Here is a 22,810-nt window from a genome sequence, read left to right as displayed (position 1 = left end):
GTCACTTCCAGCATGGAGACCACATTAGGGTTCACTACTGGTTACTTGTGATGGATCTGGCGAACGTACACACAGTGACATGTACCCACCACACAGAGTATCATACAGAACAGTTTCACCCCCTCCTAAGAATTCCGGGTGCCCTGCCTACTCATCCCTCCCTCTCCCTAACCTCTGACACCTACTGGTCTTTCACTCTCTCCACAGTTTTGCCTTTTCCAGAATGTCATCGAGTTGGAATCACAAGGTATGCAGCCTTTTCAGATTGGCTCCTTTCACTTAGTACTACACATTTAAGATTCCTCCATGTCTTTTTTTTTTAACAGAAAGAGGAAGAGAGAAAGAGAAACATCAATGTGAGAAAGAAATATCGATTGGTTGCCTCCCATACACACCAGACCAGGATCAAACCTACAGCCTAGGTGTGTGCCCTGACCAGGAATCGAATCAGCAACCCCTTTCGGTTACAGGATGATGCTCCAACCACCCAGGGCGACAGCTTATTTCTTTTTCACACCGAACAATTCTGTTCTCCGGGTGTACCACTGTTTGTTTTATTCATCCACCTACTGAGAAGCAACTTAGGTGACTTCAGGTTTTGACAATTGTGAGTAAAGCTGCTGGAAACACTTGTGTTTTGTAAAAGCAGGTTTTTGTGCGGAAGTTTTTGCCTCAGCTGGGTAGATAACCAAGGAGCACAAATGCCCGATCGTCTGGTCAAATAGGTTCGGTTTTCAGAGAAGCTGTCAAACTGCCTTCCAAAGCGGCTGCGCCGTTCGCATCCCACAGAGAGCGCACGTTCCCGTCGCTCCTCGCCCCGTTCGGCGGTCGGCACCCGGGTTCCGGTCATTCTAACAGTGTGCAGTGAGCAGCTCACTGTTTGGCCACGTGAATTTCAAAAAAGATAAATTACAGGTGGCCTATGGCTGTAACCAATAAAAAAACACATGCATAAAAGAAATAAAGGACTTAGAAAAAAATGATAGTTACTAGTGATTTTTCCTTCTATGATTCAAACTTTGCACAATGAAAATTAAGTCGAACCATGTGAAACTGGCAATGACCAACCATTTTCGTCAACAAAATGGTAATTTCATATGGTTCAACCTTACAGTTTTCCTATTAAAATAACTTTTAAGAACTTTAGGTGTTCACAGCACTTGTCCTTAACTACACTACCACCCACTCACTCTTTAATATAAAGAAACATCACATACATGTGGGCAAACAAGCCAATCAGTCTAAAAGCCAATCATCAGAATTCTGTAATCCAAGAGAGTAGACAGATCCTTTGAAGAGAATGTGAAATAGAAGACAGAGAAAGCAGCCAATGAAAGTGAGTTCCAGCACGTCTGGAAGCCCGATTCTGCAGTGGCAGGCAGGCTGTCCTCCCCCTGCTATGTGGAGACAGACGCACTTCTCTGCTACATGCTCAACCACAGACAGCCAGGACATAAGCCAGACACTGAAGAGTCTTTGTAAGAGCGAGTGGTGGGGAGGTTCTGCCCCTGCTGGACTCCCCCTCTCCTCTCTGCCCATCCTTACAAAGGCCTCCTCCCCCCCTTCAACCAGGACCCGCTTTTTCCAGGCCAGGGTCTCAGAGGATGTTTGCTTCCCTTTTCTTGCCTCGGGACAGGCCAATTCTACTTAACAAAGTCCCTTGATTTCTTGAGGCCAGAAAACGAATCTGAAAAACAGAAAAGGCAAATGGAATAACCATCCGTATAGGTGGAACCATTTTTTAAAAAATAAGCACACTCATAGAAAATGTACATCAAACTCTCTGCAGTGTTTCTGGGGGTGGAGTTAAGGAGTGGTTTCACTTTCCAAGTGACATATTTCTATGTCGTTTAAGTAGAATAAGTAGTACTTCTATAGTCAGAAAAACAAGAAGCAAATTATAGTATTTTTAAAAAGAGAGAATAGGAAATTTGCTTTGATTTACTTTTTTTTTTAAACTTCCTGCCACTCCTTGCTTAGCTTTCCGCCCCTACCTCATAGCTTCCACATAGTAGTATTTCTCAATCCAAAAACAAAATGGGAGAAATAAATGCTACATACTGGGAGACCAGCACAGGCTGGGCACTGTGCTGGGTCTTTCATCCGTATCACAGGCCCTTCTGCTTAGCTTAAGTGGGTACTGCCCTCTCGGATCAGTGACTGAGGCCAGCTGCAGGCAGCCAAGGTCTCTAGGAAGAGGTCCACAAAATGACAGGGCACTGGCTTTGCGGAACCCTCCCTTGGGAGGGCACCCTGAGCTGTGTGCCAGTCAGGAACCATGTTCGCTCTTCAAAACTACCTGTGAGGTCGATTACTAAGACTGGCGTCCCTATTTCCAGGATAAGAAAGGAAAGCTCATCATCAAGCAGGATGCAAGTGATGCTTGCCCTCATGATTGAGGGCAGATCTTTCTCTTACTCATTGCTGGACCCCAAGCACCCAGTTATAGAGTAGGGTCACAGGAGCACTTCCAGAAGTATTAGTGGCGGATATGGGAACGACTCCTCATAGGCTGCGAGAGGTAAAGCAGCTAGTGCACGGCTGCCCAGCCAGTAAGCTACTGGGAGAGTCAATTTCTGGGCTCCACATCCTTGGCCTTGCTATGGGTCTCCCTTACCTCGTGACACATGGGAACAAGAGAATGTCTTAGAACCAAACGCTGCCGCTGCCTCTCTCTTCCCCGGAGCCCCCAGAAGAAGCTGGAGTCAGCCTGGCCTGAGCTGAGCTCAGGGCTCCAGACGGCTCCAGCAGGGGCGGGCTCCCAGCAGGCCCCGCATGGAGATGCGTGGAGGAGGCCTCCACCCAGGCACCTGCTCCCCTCTCCTGAATGCTCACAATCACTGACCCCGGACGTGAACGCTACAGTCAAGTCTATTAAAGAAAAAACAACAAAAACTCACCTGAACTTTCACTTAAAACAAGAGTTTTACATGTTTATGAAAACATCTATTTTTTTTAACAGCCACTGCATAAATAAAGATTTAACTGCAGATGAGCTAGAACGAGGCATCTGAGTGGGAATCTGAACTCTACAGTTAACTGGAAACATAGTAACTACAGGTAAGTTACTTAACCTACCTGAGCCCCAGTGTTCTCACCTACAGAACTAAGATAACCCCCAGTCTCACTAGAACGAATGAGAATTAAATCACCACATTTAAATGAGATAACACGCTTACACAATGCCTGGTACACTATTCCCGGCACATAGAGTATTCAACAAACGCGCGCCACTGCTACCACAGCAACAGTCATCAACTGACTGCACAAGAAAGGACTCTGGAAAGCCCACTTTAAAAAAAAAAAAAAAGCCCACTTAGTCCAATATCCTCATTACAGACGGGGAAACCAAGGTCCGAGGAGAAGTTAGATAACTACTGACTATCCAGTTACCACAATGCCTTATAAATAGTGGGCACCTACTGAATGCAGTACATAAATACCTCATATGAAATGACGTATTCACCTAATCTGCTTAGGAATCATTTAAAATGGGTCCAACTTAATGGTGTTACTCCCAGTGACTCTTACCTAGAATAATTTAAGTTAAAGACGACTTCTCGCCCTGGCTGGTGTAGCTCAGTGGATTGAGCACAGGCCTGTGAAGCAAAGGTCACTGGTTCGATTCCCAGTCAGGGCACAAGTCTGGGTTATAGGCCAGGTCCCCAGTAGTGGACACATGAGAAGCAACCACACACTGATGTTTCTCTCTCTTTCTCCTTCCCTTCCCCTCTCTCTAATAAATAAATAAATATATTTTTTAAAAAGACAACTTCTCGGTGGGAATCAACATTCATCTGGACCTGCACTGTCCAATTCAATAACCACCAGCCACATGTGGTTATTTAAGTTAATCAGCCCTGGCTGGTGTGGCTTAGTGGATCGAGCACCCGCCTGCGAACTAAAAGGTTGCTGGTTCAGTTCCCAGTCAGGGCACATGTCTAGTTTGCAGGCCAGGTCTCCAGTTGGAGGTGAGGAAGAGAGGCAACCAATGTTTTTCTCTCCTTCTCTTCCTCCCTCCCTTCCCCTCTAAAATATAAATAAAACATTTAAAAGGACACGTGGACAAAAACTAAGGAGGGGGGTGGAGGTGGGGAGCACTGGGGGGGCTGGGATGGGAGTAAAACACGGAAAACTGTACTTGAACAATAACTAAATTTTAAAAAATTTTAAAAAAAATTTAAAAACAAATAAAAAGTAAACTGAAGTTAATTAAAATTAAGTAAAACTAAATCTTCGGTTCCTGACTACACCAGCCACACATCAAGCGCTCAGTGCGGCTCTGCACAGATGGCTGAGGCTGCCCGAGACACAGACACAGAGCATCCCATCACCACGGAAGTTCCAGTGGACGGAGGAGGAGGAGGCGTCCTTAAACAATGGAATGGACAATTCCTGTTCTTAAACAGTGGTTCTACTTCCTAAATCCCACTGTCTCTTAATAGCCCTACCAGAATATAAAAAGAAAAAACCTCACTAGCCTTCCTTTTTCTGCAGGTCTGCGCACTCATAAAAAAGTTCAAAATGGTATTTGGTGGGTGTTGGGATCTAGAAGACAAGGGGGGCAGGGATGGGTACAGTAAAAAGGGCTCTAATAAAATGTGTGCTAAGCAAACACGTAACTCGGGTCGCTGTCCCTCACCAGTAAACCGAACAGTCTTCAGAGCAGGCCAGAGGCCCCTCCCCGAGTCCCACTCACACCGAAGGACCAGGAAGACTGGGTAAGCGCCTGCGGCCCTCCAACAAGATGTGACTGGCACACTAGCTAACGCCCTTTACAGTTTATTTCTGATGCCAAAACTCTTGTGAGACCCCATCTAAGCCCAGAACAGTCCTCCACTCGCTCCTTTTAATGGTCCAAAGAGCAAGCAGTTCTGGTAGGCAGAACAGGACCCAGAAGGTGAGCCTCTCTGCCACCACGCCCACCTCCACCACCTTCTCTGACGTCCCAGGAGGCTGGCTCCCCTCCGGGAGAACCACTTGGCACCCTCGGCTCTTGGGATAAAAGGACACACGACCGTAAGTGATTGGAGTCACTGATGCACCGTTCTCACGTGAGTCTGAACTAGGCAATCAGCACTGTCTTGTTTCCGCTCTCATATTGAAACAAGTGCCCCTTTCACAGTCATTTTAGAGCCACATCTTTCACATTTTTTGTGCTTTTTGTAGATTTCAGTTTAAAAACGGCCCCAAGCCCAGTGCTGTCCAGTGCTCCTAAGCACGAGTTGACAGTGAGGCCCCTTACCAGGAAAACACATGTTAGATAAGCTCCATTCAGACGGGAATCCCAGTGCTGTTGGCCGTGACCTCAATGGTGATGACTTGACTATACTAAATAAGGTGTCCTTAAACAGGAACACATAAAACGAGGTGTCTAAAAAATGTTCCACATCAGACCTTATCCATCTTATAGCTGAAAGTTTACACACCCTTTCACTGACCTCCCCCTGCTTCCGCCACAGCAGCTGCCGGGAACTATCTTCTACTCTGTTTCTATGAATTTGAGCTTTTCTTTTAGATCCTACATATAACTGGTACCCTGCAGTACCTGTCTTTCCCCGTGAGGGACCTATCCAATTACAAAAATGCTGTGACCAGGGGCTCACAGGAGCCCTGCCCCATGTTTCCCAGAGGAGCAGTGGCTCCGCCGCACCTGCCAGTTCCGTGGCCGTGGTGACACTGCCGCGCCACAGCCGTGAACGACAAGAATCAAGGACACACAGCTGGGCAGGGAAGCAGGCAGGGAGTCAGACCCCAGCTCGACCAACAGCAGGGGGCGGGGGGGGGGGGAGCAACTTGTACATGAAATATTAAACACATTTAACATGTTTATGAGGTTTTCATAGGCTGACTATCAAAACAGCACAGACAATATGAACTTAATCCCGTGAAAAACCTTTCAAAACTATGTATACAGACCCTGAACAATGAAACAATAAGGTAACAGTAACGAAGGGCTGGCAGGATGAGATTATGGGTGATTTTCTTTTATTCTCTAGATTTTTCCAACTTTTCTATAATGAAAATATTACAACAATGGAAAAACACAATTTAGAAAATAGTAATACTATCGCCCTGGCTGGGGTAGTTCAGTGGATTGAGCACAGGCTGCCAACCAAAGGGTTTGCCAGTTCGATTCCCAGTCAGGGCACATGATATTTGTTTCTTCCTCCCTTCCCCTCTCTAAAAATAAAGTCTTAAAAAATAAATTATAATAGTATCAGATTTCGAGGGGATCCCTGTGGCAAGGAGCAGGGTCAAGAAGCTTCCCAGGGTCCCTGCCATTGGTATTCACGCTCGACTAGACGGCCATGTCTGTTCCCCACCAGACTGTGGGTTCCTTGAGGCAGGGGCTTCCTCCCATTCGGATCAGAGTCCCAGGTCCAGGCACTCAGCAAACACTCGGGGCGGGTGGCAGTGCTGGAGGAAATAATACTCACGGCAAGACAGCCGACCGCTAAACTGCACAGGTAAAGGCTACGCTGAGGTCGGGTCAGAGTACAGAGACAGTGCTCGAGTAGTGCTCATGGGTAAAATCAGAGCCCCCTTCGCGACATGGGACTTCCTTTACAAGGTGGCCCCGACTTCCTGCCTAGCCTCCTCGAGCTCTCCCACCTGCCTTTTTGTCTCCACCAAGCTTTTGTCAGTTCCCCTGAATACGCCATGCTCTCCCGCACCCGAGTTCCGACACACTCTGCTCTCTCTGCCGGCCAGTCGTGTGCACCACCATCCCCGCCCCCGGTGCTCCTGACAAATGAGTCCTCTCACCCTGCCTCCAACAACACGCCCTGCCCCCCCCGCCGTGCTCCTGACAAATGAGTCCCTCACCCTGCCTCCAACAACACGCCGCTCCGCTGGGACCCAGCCTTGAGGCCCCCCAGCCAGACTCCTTTTCAAGGCACCTGCACACACGCCCTTACAGCAATTCCCTCCCATTCCTCGGGTTTCTGTAACTGTCTCGATCTGAAGTCTCCTTGTAGAAAGTACCTTTATGCCTACCCAGCCAAAGTGGGGTACATACCATTGTTAAATGTTTGTTTCTTTGGATGGCTGGATGGATGGGAAAGCAGACCAATGTGGTAGACAGAGAAGGCTTGGTGAAGAAGAAAAAGAGTCAGGTCCTGGAAGGTAAGTGAGACAGACAAAGAAAGAGAGGAGGAAGGCACGAAGGGAGATGCTGCAAACTGAGGCCCAGAAACAGGGTCAAGCCAGACACTCGTGGTCCACAGATGAGCATCTTTCATATCAATAGTTATAACTGTTTATTTCTCATTTATTTATAAAATAAATATGTATAAAAATATATTACTTATTTATTTTTAGAGAGAAGGGAAGTGAGGGAAGAAAAGAGGGAGAGAAACATTGATCGACTGCCTCTCACATGCCCCCAACTGGGGACCTGGCCCGTAACCCAGGCCTGTGCCCTGACTGGGAACCAAACCGGTGACCTTTCAGTTTGCAGGCTGATGCTCAATCCACCTAGCCACGCCAGCCAGGGAATAAATGTTTACTTCAACATGTGCTTGGTATTTATGGCAATTGATATGGGTTTGTATTTATGGTAATAACCAAGTTTCCCTCCTAAATAATTTACTTTAAAAAATAGGCAACATAAAGAAAAGTTCATTAATGGTCTGTTATGGAGATGGATGTGGCAAACCCAGAAAGGCTAACTCAGCACAGGACACTAGTGCAGGCGAGCAAGGAGCTCCCCACGGCTGGCCAGAGCGGGGAGCCAGATTGAGGAAATGAAACTTGCTAGGCAGGGAGGACAAGGTCAGACGAGAGGGCCCTGGAGACGAGCCAGCGAGGCCATGGCTACTAAACAGTGAGAGCAAAGTGATTGGGTAGAATGGGTGGAGGGAAATAAGTCCCCTTCACCAGATCTTAGGGAAGTATCTCAAGAGGAGGAAGGAAACGGAAACACACAGACACACACACACACACACACACAGACACAGACACACACGGACACACACACACACACACACACAGACACAGATATCCGTCCACTGCAACTAACAGAGAGTAAAGGGCTTACCAACTGTTCACTTATAATTCTCACAACCCCATGAGTTAGGTATTCTAATGTGGACATTTTACAGAGCTACGAGGACTCTGCTTTATTCAACAAACCTCTTCCACTTTGCTACACAGCCTCCACAGTTCGCAATTTAAGGGCTACAACACATCCTGTTGTACTGATGTACCATCATTTTTCAACTGACTGGTAAATATCCACTTTCCCCATGGGTATTTGCTACTGCAATTCACCTCTCCTAGGTGCATTACAACAAAACAGGAGCTGTAGATCAAAGGGACCTGGGTTTGAATCCAGACCTGTCCGTACTCAGAGCACTGGCTTTCTGGATCGGTGGATCCCACTGCCAGGAAGCTCTTTCACGACATCGTGTGGGAAAGTGTGATGGTTCCGTGCACTTTCCAACACGTTGGTCATTCCGTGCACCACTGGAGAAGCACGTTCGAAGTGGAGTTTTCAAATGGGCCTGAGTTTATGTGGCAGATAAGACGCTGGCCTACTTCAGAGTGTGGACTCCAGACTTTAAAGGGTTAGACCTAGCACCCTTGTCCCAATATCCTAGTGATTTACTGTGGGACCTGGACAAGCCACAGGCCCTGTCTGAGCAGTAAAACTCCACGACACGACAGAGGTCAAAGGCATAAGGTTTAAGGCCGGAGCAGGTGGCTCTGCGACTTATTAGTAATTTGTATGTCTCTAAATTTATATAATTTATAATTTACATAGTCACACGATCCTAAATTCACAAGCTCCCATGCTAAGAGAATTCTGAGAACTAAATACAGCAGTCCCCCATAGGTTCACTTGCCATGGTATCAGTTACCTGCAGTCAACCATGATCCAAAAATATTGAATGGAAAATTCCAGAAATAAACAATTCATAAGCTTTAAATGGCATGCTGTTCTGGTCAGTGTGATGAAATCTCCGATGTCCACTCCATCTGCCTGGACAGGGATCGCCCTCTTGCCCAGCATCTCCACGCTGCATGTGCTACTCATCCATCGCCAGCTCAGTTACCAGACTGACAGTCAGCTATCGCAGCGCTTGTGTCCAGGTAACCCTCGTTTTACCCAATAATGCTGCCGCCCACCAGAGCACAAGAGTAGCGATGCTGGCAATTCGGATGGAACAGAAGCCGTAAGTACTTCCTTTAAGTGAAAAGGTATGTATGGGGTGAGGCAAAAGTTGGTTTACAGTTGTTCCCATGGAAAATAATACAATAATTAATCAATAATAATACAAAAATACGCTGTTTCATGTACACACAATTGCAAACCTACTTTTGCACCACCTGTAAGTACAGAAAAGACACAGTATGAACAGAGTTCAGTAGCATCCCCGGTTTCCTACGTCGAACCAGAGGCCCCGGAACTTGCGCCCACGCACAGCAGAAACTACTGCAGGGCGATGCACGTGAAGGGCCAGCCAAAGTCTGTAGTGCTGGATGCGGCTTCCTTCCTTTCCTTATTAACTCTGAGCGCCTACTGAGTGCTTCAGGTGGTTTGGAATGTGGCTGTACTCGTTCCTGCAGAGACCAGCACCTGAGGCTTGGAAATATTATTTCCTTTCCTTAGAGAATCTTGCATGTCATGGAATTCAACTCACAGAATTTTATTCACTAATCCAATGCCTTACGAGGGTGTCAAACAAACAGTCAAGCTTCACGAAGCACTGGGACAGCATCGCAGAAAGGTCCAATGCTACTTCCGTGTCGTGTTCTGCCAATTAGTCACATGACGGGAGGGCCCTTCCTTAGGGACCATGGCAACCAGTTCTTGTCTGTTATCTCAAGAAATACTTCCTCAACAGTCAATGTGTACAAACAGGTCCCACTGAATCAAAATAAAAGCAGGATCCTGGGGAAAATTTCCCCGATGCTTCTGTGCACTCTCCCTCTGGAGTTCAGCAAGCTCAGAAACCATCGCCCATCAACATAGGGAGAAAAAAACCTACACGGCCGGTTTTACCAGAAGCAGAGGACAAGGGAATTCTAGCTATCAGATAAACATCTCTGGAGGTGTTTATTTAACAAGTTATTTAAAGGAAGGAATGAAGAAGTCAAGGTGGTTAAGCAAATGTGAAGACTAGACCCATTTCCCAGGAATCCACCTATTGCCAAATACGATGAAAAGGAACACAGGCTGCCAAGACCTGAGAGCACGGAGCTGTGAGCAGGTGCCGATACCCACAGCCTGGCGCTCTAAGCTCTCTGAGGTCAAAAACCTCTGGGTGTGGCTCTACCTCCTAGGGTTGGACTAACTAGCTTCCCCACTGGCTAAGTAAGCAGCTAATTATGGCCTCTGCTTCTTTCTGGCCCCTGCAAACGTGAGACAGCCAGGTGTGGAGTAAGCTGGTCCTGAGATCGACTGCGGGTATGGTCACTGACAGCTATCATCCCCACACTCTGCTCATTGTTTCAGAATCCACCTGGATGTGCACAGAGAAGAGGAAGCAGAATCCACCTGGAGGTACACAGAGAAGAGGAAGCAGAATCCACCTGGATGTACACAGAGAAGAGGAAGCAGAATCCACCTGGATGTACACAGAGAAGAGGAAGCCGGGCGGGGAGGAAAGGTGACTCCACAGTACTCGGGGCCCCAAAACTAATTCCGAACCCTGACTATGGGGTCAGAAATTACTATCTGGGAAAATGGGAGAAGCTGCATGCTCATTCGTGGTGCATTTTAACCTGGCTCCAAGTCATCAAAGCAAAACTAAGGGCAGCCACTTAACAAATAGTCTATTTTGACCTGCAAAGGTTAAAAAACAAAACAAAACCCTGAACAACATCTGTTACAACCATCAACATAAAGCACTTTCTCCTACACATAACACGACATCCTTGAGCAGCCTCTAGTGCATATTAAGGGCTAGAGTTTGGAATCAGAAGGATCAGTTCAAAGGCCACCTCTGCCCCTGACTAGTTGTGTGATCCTGCACTTGTACAAGGCGCCTCCGAACTTCTTAGGCCTCCATCTCCATGTCTGCAAAATGGTGGCATGAGCAAGTCCCCCTGTGTGACAAACCCTCTGAGCGAATGTGCACAGTGGCCCATAGCAGTCCCTCTAGAAGCCAGAAAGCCAGGGCCTCTCCGTAGTGTGATCGTTGCACCTACTTTTTATATTTATGGTATTCCTCACTACAAGGATATTCTTAGATTCGATCCAATTTTCTTCCCTGTGGAATGGTGCTCATTTGCATGACAATAACAAAATTCCTGTAGATAATAATGAGCCTGTATTAACTGCCCACATATGAGGCCTGAGTTATAGTACTTTATGTACATTATTCTTATTTAATCCTCTAAATTACCCTGTGAAGAGGAGAATTTGATGTCCATTTTACTAATCAGGAAGTTGGGGCTCAGAGAGAGATGCTGTAATGTTGCAACTAGTTCAAGCTCACAGTTTGATTCAGACCTAGAGTCTCCTTCCCTTACATCCCACAGGCTGCCTTCCAACAATTGTTGCTGTTTTTACCATTTCCTTTATCTTGCCTCCTTCTTATACTCCTAAACCTCAACACTCTACATGCCCTGAAATCAAACACATCTCCTTAAAATAAAACATTAAACCCCTGAGGCAGCAAAATCTTGCAGGTCTCTGGCAGTTCACAAAGAGGAGTGAGCCTATGACAACTTGCCACCTTCAGAAAATAAGCATAGGACCTGGGGTTGGGGGTGAGGGTTGAGATGAAGGGCCCCACTCCCCTCAAAGGCCCTGGGCACCAAATGTAACTGGCACCCCAGGGCTGGCCACTCATGCCAAGTGAAAGAAAAATAAGTAAGCTATTTTCCAGAAGAGTGACTTTTATTAAAACCTGGAGAAAAGCGCCATTTCAAACAACTTACAGAGGCAGGTGTACGCTCTGCAAGGCCCCTGGGCAGCAAGGCCTCCCGCTGAGCTACAGGGAAAAGCAACTCCGCCTCTGCGAGACAAAGTACCAAAGTACCAAAGTACCAAAGTACCGACACAAGGTCCAAACTCGACACGAGGTCCAAACTCACTCCGACACAAAGCGAACGGAGTTTCCACATCTGAGTCTCGTTCAGCTCTAATAACATGCTAAGAATCTGTGTTACTGATAATAACGGTGTTACTGCTAATGTTAACAGTAACAGTTAACGTTACCACGTGTCTGGATTTACACGTATTAACTCATTTAATCCTTATAAAATCCACCAGAGATACTTTTATTTTCAGCGCTTCACTGTGAGACAGGGAAACTGAGGCAGAGTGAAGGAAGCTGCCTGCGTCTGCAGGCTTGGACCTGAACCCAGGCAGTCTGGCTTCAGAACCTGCCCCTTCAGTGCCCCTGGACTCTGGAATCCAAAGCACCTAGGATCTCTCTGAGGCTCCCAGAATGGCCAGTTGTTGTGCCTCTGGGCCAAGTGGCCAGCGCCCACCATGCACGGAGCCACCAGTGAATGCTAGTGCTATTGGGAGATCTGGACACTGCAAGATGGTCTCCCACCAGAACTGCCTCACCCTAGCGTTCAGTCAGCTGTAGGCTGAACTGCTTTTACTAAGGACCTACTAGACACCCACCCACTTGTACATACATTCCTTCACACGGTCATTCAACAACCAAGAGCCATGCCGCCAAGAAAGCTGAGGTACACCCCTACGATGGCGGGCAGAGACATACCTAACACCTGAACATATAGCAGGTTTCTCTCTAGTAAGAGACCATGGCTCGGAAAGTTCCAGCTGCTTGCATTTCAACACCCTGAACCAGAAAAAACCTTTCATCTCCTAACCCAAGCCCAGACTTCGGCCACTGTGGCCAGACCTACAGGTGACCTCACTCGACCTCAGTTTCCTTGTCCATAAACTAGTGAGGCCATCCCCACTAGGCAGGCCAGCCCAGGGAATCAGCATGAGCTTTTGAGTGGGATGGACCTGGATTCCTAACTAGCTGGGGGCCCTTACACAAGTGACTAAACCTTTCTAGGCCTCGGTTTCCTAAACTGCACAAGGAGGGAACAGCTTCATAGGTTGGGAGGGTTAGAGACAGTACTGAGAGGATTAGCAGAGACACTGGCGGAAGGCAGGTGGCTCTGCTGGACTAACAGAAAACCCTGCAGGGACTACTCAGTAACTTAAGGGACGAAGCCTGCCATCTCAGAGCACCTCTAATGCTGGGTCCACGCCTGCACTCCCTAACACTGACGTCCACACGGGCATCAGAGCTCGGGACTACCGGGGACCACACCCACCACGGCTGAGACTCCAGGAAGGGAGCTGCCCGGAGGAAGACACAGGAAGTGAGGACAGCGCACCTTGGATACTCTCCACAGTTAAAAGCACCTAAGTGGCTGAGCTGTGTCAGGGTCTATGATCCCTGGTGATGGGTCCACAGCCCCAGACACCATGCAGTGACCAGGAGGTCACCAGCAAGCCATGCTTTGAAGAGAAGCAAAGTGACAAAAACCAAGCCAGAGATGAGACAGGGAAACATTCACAAGTAGCTCCTGCAGAGGCCACAGGTCCTGAAGTTAGATCTCACCGGGAGTGTGCAGTGGGTAAAAGCGCCTCCTCTCAGTTTCCCAGCACAATATCACACGCCAACAGCCCGTCCTGGCAAAGCCAGATACACCCCATCACAGCCGAGCCTCATGATGGAGAGGCCTTGAGTGGCAATGTCAGATGTGGGCAATGCAGACCCGAACTCTGGTCTACCAATCGCAGCTGTGGCGAAGAAGGAAGAGGGCTTTCAGAATCACAAGGAGAGGCTCGATTCCAACAGGAAGCTGCTCACGATTCACATACCCCAGAAGAAAGGTATGTGCAAAAGCATCTTTTTATATTTTAATATTTTTAATTAAAGATGTTTCATTTGGTAAATGTAATGAGTTCTCTGTCTTAAGTCTTCTTATGGAAACCTCTGAGACACTAAGTCCAAGTAATGCTAAATAACAATGGTTTCAGATCAGATCCTAATTCAGAAGGGTCGTGTTAAGTGCTCAAAGAGGAAGCTTCAAAGAGTAGAAACTGTGTAAGTGCAGGTTCTGGGCCAGTTGTAACGACTGCTTGTCATCTGCAGTGTCGTAAGAACTTTTCAGCCAAAAAAACGCTGGGCTGGCAGCCCTGACGACTGCCAGCCTCGGGCAGGGGACTCCACCTCTTGGGAGGTCTCGGCAGGACAAGGGGCCACCACTTGCCTTCCAGGACGGCTGGGAGGTCAGGTGAGACACCACCTACCAACCATCTGTATTAATAAAATAACCGTATAACGACCCACACTCCTCCTGTGCTTACAGACTGCCAGGCACGGTTTACACTTTCCACACCTAAACTCAATCCTCACAACCACTCCTACAGGGCAAGTGGATGGTAACCACCAGGGCCGCTGCCTTGGACTTCGAGACTGGACAGTTACGGAACAGTGTTCATAACAGAAAGGTGTAGGTGAGGGCTCCTTTTCACAGGTTTCCAAAGATGTGGGAACAGGAGGGAAAGGGAAAGGCGAGCAGGCCCCAGGCCTGCTTGTGCCGTGGACTTCCGCCACCCCGTTCCTGTACTCACCCAAGTCACTCAGAATCTCCTATTTACCTGCTTCCATCCTCCTCCTCCATTCGACTTCAGGCCTCACGCCCAACGGGCCTGTCTGACTGCTCAGAGCACGACCATGAATGAGCGACCTCCGAGAAATGACACCAGAGGAGGAAGTGCCTGGTGTGCAGAACACAAGCTCCCAGCAAGGACTCAGCGGCCTCGCCTGTGTGATGAGGGTGACGTGAGAACCTGCCTCATAGGGTGGCTTTGGGTACTCGAAAGGGGTCAGTTAAAAAGAGCTCTTGTCACTTGTCCCTGCCAGTGTGGCTCAGTGGGTTGGGCATTATCCCGCCAACTGAAAGGTCCCTGATTTGATTCCCGGTCAGGGCACATGCCTGGTGTGTAGGCCAGGTCCCCAGCTGGAGGTCTGTGAGAGGCAAAGTAAGTTTTAAAAAATCTTAAAAAAAAAAAAAAGAAAACTTTTTTAAAAAAGAAGAGCTCCTGTCACTATTACAGCCTCCAAGTTGCACCTCCGCCCTGCAGCTCTGGGCTCTGTCCCCTCAGCAGCCTGGGTGGCTTGGGCACCTGTGTGCTCACAGCCCAATGCCTGCAAACGAGCAGAAGCTGGTGCCACAGCAGGCACAGACTGGAAGGATGCGGGGGGGGGGGGGGGGGCGGTGTCCCTGTGCTACCGGACTGAAATCCCCAGTCAGTTGTTCACAGGATACCAAGGCTTTGCAGACACCGCCATCTAGGATTTAAACTACCAGAAACAGTTGTTGGGTCAATGATAAACCATCCTGTCCTACGGGAATGCCTTCGAGGGGGAGCCCTGGGGACAAAAGCATCACCCTCAGTCCCAGAGGTGGTAAATCACACATTTCACTCTGTCCTCCTATCTTCCTCAATCGGTCCTTCCTTCCCAGGCCCACAGCCGCATTGTGGCTGGGACACTGTGCTGGGACCGTCACAGCTGGGGCCTGTAAATCTTCTCAGACCTCCTGCACACCGCGGCCAGATGACTCTCCCTAAACTGCTGCTGCTCTGCCAGCCTCCTCAAATTTCTACCTGCCCTGTCAAAAATTTAACTGACTCCACACTGTCTCAGATGAAATGCAAAGTCCTTAGCTTAGCAACTCAGGCGCTCCGCGACGCGCTCCCCAGACTGAGGCGCCCACACTCACTCTGTCTCCCCTGTGGCTGGTCCCCAGACTGGCAAGGCTGACCACACCCCTGACCTGTGCTTTTCTTCCAGGCCCCTGCCTAGAACGGCCTCCATCTGACTGTACCCCACCGCATCCTCTCTGCCTGGGCAAGGTCGGTCGCCCAGGCTTCGCCCTGAGGTGGGCTGCAGTGGACTGCAGGGCTTCCTGGAGGGTACAAAAATGCAAAACGATCTGCAGGGAGAGCTGCAAGGATGGCGGACAGGGCCCCTGTTAAGTCTTTTCTATTACCCCTCCCCTCCTGCTCCACTGGACTTTTTGGTCACGCCTTGCCTCCCCTTCTGGATTAGAGGGTAGGGTTAGGGCACTTATTTGTGATCCTTGCTGTATGGAAAGCCGAGTAGGGCAAATAACAGTCATGGCTCCCACTCACTGTGTGCTAAGCACCAGATTAAATACATCACACATTTCATTTCTTTCTCCGGGTATCCCTATAAAATGTTGCCCTGAAGAAACAGAGGCTGCGGGAGTTGAGGATCCTCACCCAGATCACACACTGAGTGCCAGCGACAGAACTCCAACCCAAATCTGCCAAGCACATGGTCTGTGGAGTAGGCGACAAAGGAAAGGCAGCACCTCTCCACTCAACACTCACTCACTCACTGCTTACGAAGCACGTACCAAGTGACAGGCGGCCATGCAAGGTGTGGGGCAGTTGGGGGAATCAAATAAACAAGGCCCCCATTCTCAAGGAGTTCCCAGGTTCTGGCCCCAGTCATGACACTCTTCTTCCAAGCCTGAGGGGTCCACCAGGCACAAACGTGGCATTAATCTCAGACCCAGCACTGGACTAGGGCAACCAGTGGTGTACAGGGCACGGGGAGCTCCTACCCTCTGTGCTGGGGTAGAGCCTTGGGCTCTATTAGGGAAGGTCTTCATTCAAGGCACAGCCCAAAGGCAAACGCACTTCAAATACGCCTTCAGCAGGCAGCCGGGAATGAAGGGAAGAAGTCTAGCTCTGGAGTAAAAAATTTTACCCAGGTCCCTCATATGGTTGCTACAGAGGAACTAACCACATACCCCCTTGAACCTCACCTGGAAAATGGTGATGATGGTAATACTACTACTCCTCCTCCTCACAGAACTATGTGCCAGATGTTGTTTGAAGCCCCTGACATGCATTATTATCTCATTTAATCCCCACAAAAGCCTTGTCTGGAGTTACTGTTATTATCCCAAGAAGTCAGTCTGGCTCCTAACACCCTAAATTATGCTGCCGCCCCGTGAAGACTAAACCCTCCTGGGCGGGCCGTTACAGGAGGAATCACTAGGCCAAAGCTCCTACCTAGTTCAGTCTCCGCCCCCTTACACTGCAACATTAAGCAGTGAAGGCTTGGGTTTGAAAATGGCATTGCTCTGGACGGCCCTAATACAGGTGATCTTGCAACTGCATCCTTTGGGCTTCCGCACCCCACCCTCACTGGGGGGATCTGCTGCAAGCAGAAACAGGACAGAATCCTGTGCCTAGGCCCCACTGCTCACCGTTTCCGAAAACCAGATTGAGTGTCCAGACAGGTGTTGGGTGGGCTCAGAGCTGAGTCCGAGGCTTGCCACTCATAATGGTCACTCAAGCTTCAGGTTTTTTGTAAGTAAAACGGAGGGCAAGGTGAAACCTAAGTCCCATTTCTGGATTGCAGCAGACCCTCAATCAATGGTAGCTACCCAGATTAGAAGGGCCGGCCCTCCATGGCACAAAGTCATGTTCGTGGATGGGAGAGCTCCTGGTCCGCAGAGGAACAGGCGACCTGCAGGGATCCCTTCCACAGTGATGGCAGAGACGAGAGCAGGCACACTCCAGCAGGCCTGGGAGTGACGCCTGGCACAAGCCCCAACTTTCTCTTAAGCCTCCTACCATACCTCATGCAAATGCGCTTGCACTTACATTAAGCAAGGCTAGTACTCCCTAAATGTCAGGCATAGTAACCAGGCCCCTCCCCACCCCTGACAGTGTAAGCCGTGAGGGCTCGGACCCTTGCCTGCTGTGCTCATCAGCGAGTCCTCCGTACAAAAAGCCGCACAGAGAAGGCAGTTAACAACTATACAATGGCTTCAGGCACCTCCCAACGCACTTCTGTGTTTGCCTAACCTGCACCCCTACCAGCAAACATTCTTCACCTGAGAAACACAAGTCTCAATGGTTACTGTACCTCCCCAGCCATTTCTGTTCTGTCAGTCATCTGTCCTCTTCCCCACAGAACAGAAAAGGAACACAGGACTTCCGAGTTATAAACAGGATTATCTGCTTACAAATATATGATTTATCATCTCCTTAATCTCAAGCTACCAATCCTATCAATCGCTGTCTGCTTCTTCAAGCATTCCACCAAAGAGAGAGGCCGGAGGGATTTAAATGAGTAAGGCCATATATACATGAGGGGTCTGAGCTGAGCCATGTCCCTCCCCCACACCAGGAAACGAGCCAACACACATTAGTGCCAACTATATTGTTTCACCTTGTAACAGCGCGACAGGCATCACTGCTCAGCACCTGCCAGGCAAAACTGTGTTTGCTGGACAGCCAACTCATGAGGGGTCCTCACCCGTCCCTCCCCTGTGACAGCCCCTCCACACACCAGTAGAATCATAGAGCTCAGTTGGAACAGTAACTCTTAAATGAGAACCTAGAGCTATGTAAGGAAAAAATGCTTTAAACTGCAAGGCACTTACAGACAGTGGTGAGACTATTACCTGCTCTGAAGGAACTCGTATAAATTCCATTTGCCTATGCATCCTTAACTGATGCCAACAAAAATCATGGAATTTACTCCTAAGTCCAGTGCATTTTAGATTCTCAAACTGCTCTTTCCCTCCACGGATAACCGAGATCTAGCTGTTCTCCCTACCATCAAACCTACTGAAAATAAAAACCACAGGGCTCTCAAGTCACGTGCCTATGCTGCAACCCCACACCACCACTCCAGCCTTACCCCAACTGTGCACACAGTTTGGTATTCAGAGTATTTGGGTAGGGGATAAATGACAATAAGCAGACATTACTTATCAACCCAGTGGACACTAAGAATAAGTTACTTAGAGAATGAGTATGAACTCCAACAGGCTAAGTTCATGGACACAGACATACCCCACTCTAAGCCATTTCCTCCAAGTGCTAGGTGTTCTTCTAGGCCTCACGGATACAGCCATGGGAAAAAATAAGACAAAAATCCCTACCCTCAGAGAGCTCCCATTCTGGTCCAGGCTAAATATGATTGCATCACCATGACCACTACTTCACCATTAAGTCTCCTGCGCAAAGGACCCAGTACTCAATCCATAATGTTCTGGTGCTTCCCGCAATACCTCGGTTGGTAGAGTGGAGAACAGTAAAGGTCACTCCTCCCTTGCCTTCTATGAGTACCTGGTTATTACGTTATCTAAACAGTGTTCTTTACATCACCCCACACTTAAGCAGCCTGAGACAATGGGAAGGAGAAAGTTTAGAGCCTGCCAGGCATACTTCCACTGACTGAGCAATACCTTGATTAAGTTATTCAATCCCCCGAGTCTAGCTTCTTCAACTGTAAAATGGGGATGGCATTTCCTCAAAGGGCTCTGTGTGGACTAAATGAGCCCCTACAGGTGAAGCTCACAGCCCCTCAGGTAATGGTAGCCCTTTTCCTGCACCCCTTCCATAGTCCTTTCAGACTGTCTAAATAAGACCCAGCACAGGCCTCCTGAGAAGCCTTCTGGACAATTTAAGGGCCTTTTCCCCATCATGTTTAGCGAATCAGGTACTCGAGACCAAGGCAACACACCCCCCCACCCCCGGATACCTGCCTCCATCACCGCCACCTGGCAACCCCACCCACTCTCTCCTGCTTTTGCCCTAAGAACACATTTACAAAACCTCACTCCACTCTTCAAGTCCTCACCCAAATCTGTTCAGAAGTGTCTTTCCCCACCCAGGCCTAGGGCTGAGCCACCCTGCCTCCCCTCTGCAGCCAGTTCTCAGCCAATGAAAAGTCCAACAGCATGAAAAATGGCATCGGCCACGTTTTTGATTAACATACAGGAAGGCATCAAGAAAAAAACTTGCAGTCTGAATTAGTCACCCTAGTTCAGCAACATCCCTTAATTAAACAAGGAACCAAGATCCTCCAAACCCTCTGGGGCACAAAGTCCACATGCAAATATCTGCCAGGGCTGGGTGGGAAACAGTGGAAGCCAGGGAGCTGTCAGTCCATCTCCAAAGGTTCCTTGGCCACGTGAGACAGAAAAAGCCTTCTGGCCCTTCCAACCTAGGTGCTGGGTCTGCTCTGCAGAAGGTTCCAAAAGTGGACTGGAGGGCTGCTTGCAGTGCGGGCCTATGTGAGATCTCACATCGGAGCCCGCGGATAGCACCTGCTTTCATTACCAAAACAAACACCATGAGGGTATAGCCTCTCCCCTCCGAGTCTCGCTCACCTGATCCAAGATACCTCCATAATCAGCAGTTCCAACCTTCACGAGCTGACAATTCAGGGGGAAAGGAAGGCTGCGCCTGCTGGGGTACATCGTGTCCAGGCCGCATGCTGGCCCGGGGGCCTCCTGGTTCCCCCAAGGGCTGCGGCCTCACAAGGGCGATTGTGCGTTCATCCCTGTCCTGTGGGCTCCCCCGCAATCCTCACACCTCCGCTCTCACTCAGGCCCGGCCGCGGGCAGAACGCTCTGGGAGCACCTCGAGCGGGGAACGGAGGCGCCAGCTGCAGAAGGGCCCGCAGATCGCAGCGCTACCTTCCGGTCACAGATGCCCACCCTTCCCTCGCTCGTTCCCTGACGGCCTCCCAGATGCCGCAACCCATAAACCTGAAAAGGCACAACCGCAAGGACCACCGGCGGGATGGAGCGCTCTCCTCGCTTCCCAGAGACGGCAAAGGTTCGCCCTGGATAAAGTGGACCACTTGGGTCGGGGGCAGAGCTGGGAGCACGGCCTGGAGGGCGAGTAAAGCCCAGGACAGAAGGGGATCGGCGCTGGCTTCTCTTAAAGCTGATGAGGAGACCAGGGGAGGGGATTTTTTTTTGGGGGGGTGACATCCAGGTGGAGACATGGGCGGAGAAGAGGGAGGTTCAGACTTAGGACCAGGGAGGGAAAGAAAATTCAGGCTGAAGCCATGCAAGAAAGAAAACAAATCTGGGCTGAGGCCACTGGAGGGGGGTGGTGGAGAAGTGGGCGGGGGTCCGAACTGAGGCCAAGGAGAAGGGCGACCGAGGCCTAGTCCTGGCCATGGGAGGGAGAAACCTCGGCCTAGCCTGAGCCGTAGGGACGAGGAAAGGGAACATAGTCCCGGCCACAGGAAGACAGACCACGCCTGGATCACTGGAGCGGGTGCCTGACCCACAGGTCCGGCGCGGGGGGGCTAGCCTGGGCCATGAAGGAGACTAGCCAGGACCCCGCGGCGGACAGTGAGGCTCCAGCTTGAACCAAGGGCGGGGACTGGGAGAGGGAGGCAGGGTCTCTGCCCACCCGGGTCAGCGGCCCCCTTCCTGAGCCAGCACCCAGAGTGTCTACCTGAGGTCCAGGACCCCGCCCCTCCCCCACCCAGGAGAACCCACCCTTCACTGGCCGGACGTCGGCGGGAGGGGAACATGAGCTCCAACGGGGGGTCCCGGGGGCTGGGGGAGGGTGACGTTGGGCTTTTACCATGGTGGCGGCGACGGCGGCGGTCCGGGTCCCGGCGTCTGTGGCTCTCCCCCCAGCAGCAGGGCCCGGCGCTTCCACTTCCCCGGGTGCCCAGGAGTGAACATCCGGGTCAGCGCCCCCCCCTCCCCCAGCGCCGGGCCGCCGCCACCTTCCTTCCCCGCCCCGGCCGGCCCGGGCCCGCCCCCACACGCAGCCGGCTCTCCGCCAATGAGCGCGCAGGGCTGCGGGGATCGCCAAGTATGGAGCGCAGCGCGGGGGGGAGGAGCGCGGATTAGGGAAGTGAGGGGCGGATCCTGCGGGCGGGACGGGGCGCGGCGGCTGGCCAGGTGGGCGGGCTGGGGGGGTCTGGTCCCAGCGCAGCTGCACTTCCCGCACCCAAGCTGACTTGGGGAGAAGGCTGTTGCCCGCACCCAGACCCACCCATCCGCTCTGGGGTTGCAGAAGCAGGTGGCTGCTGCAGAACCGTGACAGCCGGCCTCCCGGGCGGGGATGCGGAAAGCACTGGGCCGGGAGGGGTCAGTCCCTCCCTGCCGCGCCCGGTGCACGCTCACTCTCGCCCGGCGGACCCGGAACTGCTGCGGCCAGCTAGCCGAGCCCAGCCCGGTGAGAGTGTAATGAGCGAACCAGCGCTTCCGCTTGCTACCTGTGGGACCTGAAGCAAGCCGCTGCACCTGAGCCTGATCTGTTTAAAAAGTACCTTGGGCCCTGGCCGGTGTGGCTCATTTGCTGGGAGCATCGTCACAGAAACAGAAAGTTCGTGGATTCGATTTCCGGTCAGGGCACATGACTAAGTTGCAGTTTCAGTCCCTGGTCGGCCACGCAACCTATCCGTGTTTCCCTGTTGATGTTTCTCTCCCGCCCCTCCCTTCTCTCTAAATTTAATATGTCCTGAGATGAAGATGAAAGAAAAAAGTGCCTTGGGCCACACCACGTTTTGAGCACTTAGTATAAGTAAATAAAGGATAGTTGTGAGGACTGCACAGGTAGGGATTAGAAAACTGGGATCAATAATTTAGGGTGTTATGAGTAATTTTTACAGTGTTGCAGACAACCAGCGCATTTATCCAGTGGGGCTGCATCACTCCACTGAATGACTTAGAAAAAAAATTTTTTGGTCTTTTCATTTAGCAAATATTTGTTGAGTTTGGTCAAGAAGACAGGAGACCTGGGATGCTCTGCCCTCTCTAGCTTGTTCCCTCTCTTTCGTGAGAGTCAAATCAAATCATCTATGAGGGGATTGTAAATTAGTGTTGCATAAGTGACAGGAATTATTATCAGGAGCCAGGCCATGTCCTTGTCGCTGCCCCACCCCACCAACTCAGGGGAGTAAAACCTGCCACCTGCATAAAAGGGGATATAAGAATGATTCCAAAAGAATGATTCCAGCCTATATTATGGGAAGTCATAGAAGGGAATGACACTTAGGGA

General features: G+C 50.1%; 1 protein-coding gene across 3 annotated transcripts in view; it reads right to left on the bottom strand.

Annotated features, from left to right (window-relative positions):
* CAPZB (capping actin protein of muscle Z-line subunit beta) overlaps positions 1-22,133 on the bottom strand; it is a 124,565-nt gene extending 102,432 nt beyond the window's left edge. For 2 of the 3 annotated variants that reach the window (XM_053660231.1, XM_053660230.1), the window contains exon 1: positions 22,080-22,133. In XM_053660231.1, coding sequence (XP_053516206.1) covers positions 22,080-22,118 — 39 coding nt within the window. In that variant the 5' untranslated portion in view covers positions 22,119-22,133. Of the gene's footprint in view, positions 1-21,382; positions 21,514-22,079 lie in introns of those variants that run through there. The other variant, XM_053660232.1, reaches the window with a different exon arrangement.
* Between the last annotated feature and the right edge of the window lie 677 nt (positions 22,134-22,810).

The sequence above is a fragment of the Artibeus jamaicensis genome, unplaced genomic scaffold, assembly GCF_021234435.1.
Source record: "Artibeus jamaicensis isolate MK-2021 breed Jamaican fruit bat unplaced genomic scaffold, CSHL_Jam_final scaffold_847, whole genome shotgun sequence".
NCBI lineage: Eukaryota > Metazoa > Chordata > Mammalia > Chiroptera > Phyllostomidae > Artibeus > Artibeus jamaicensis.
This window is presented reverse-complemented; position numbering and strand designations above follow the sequence as displayed.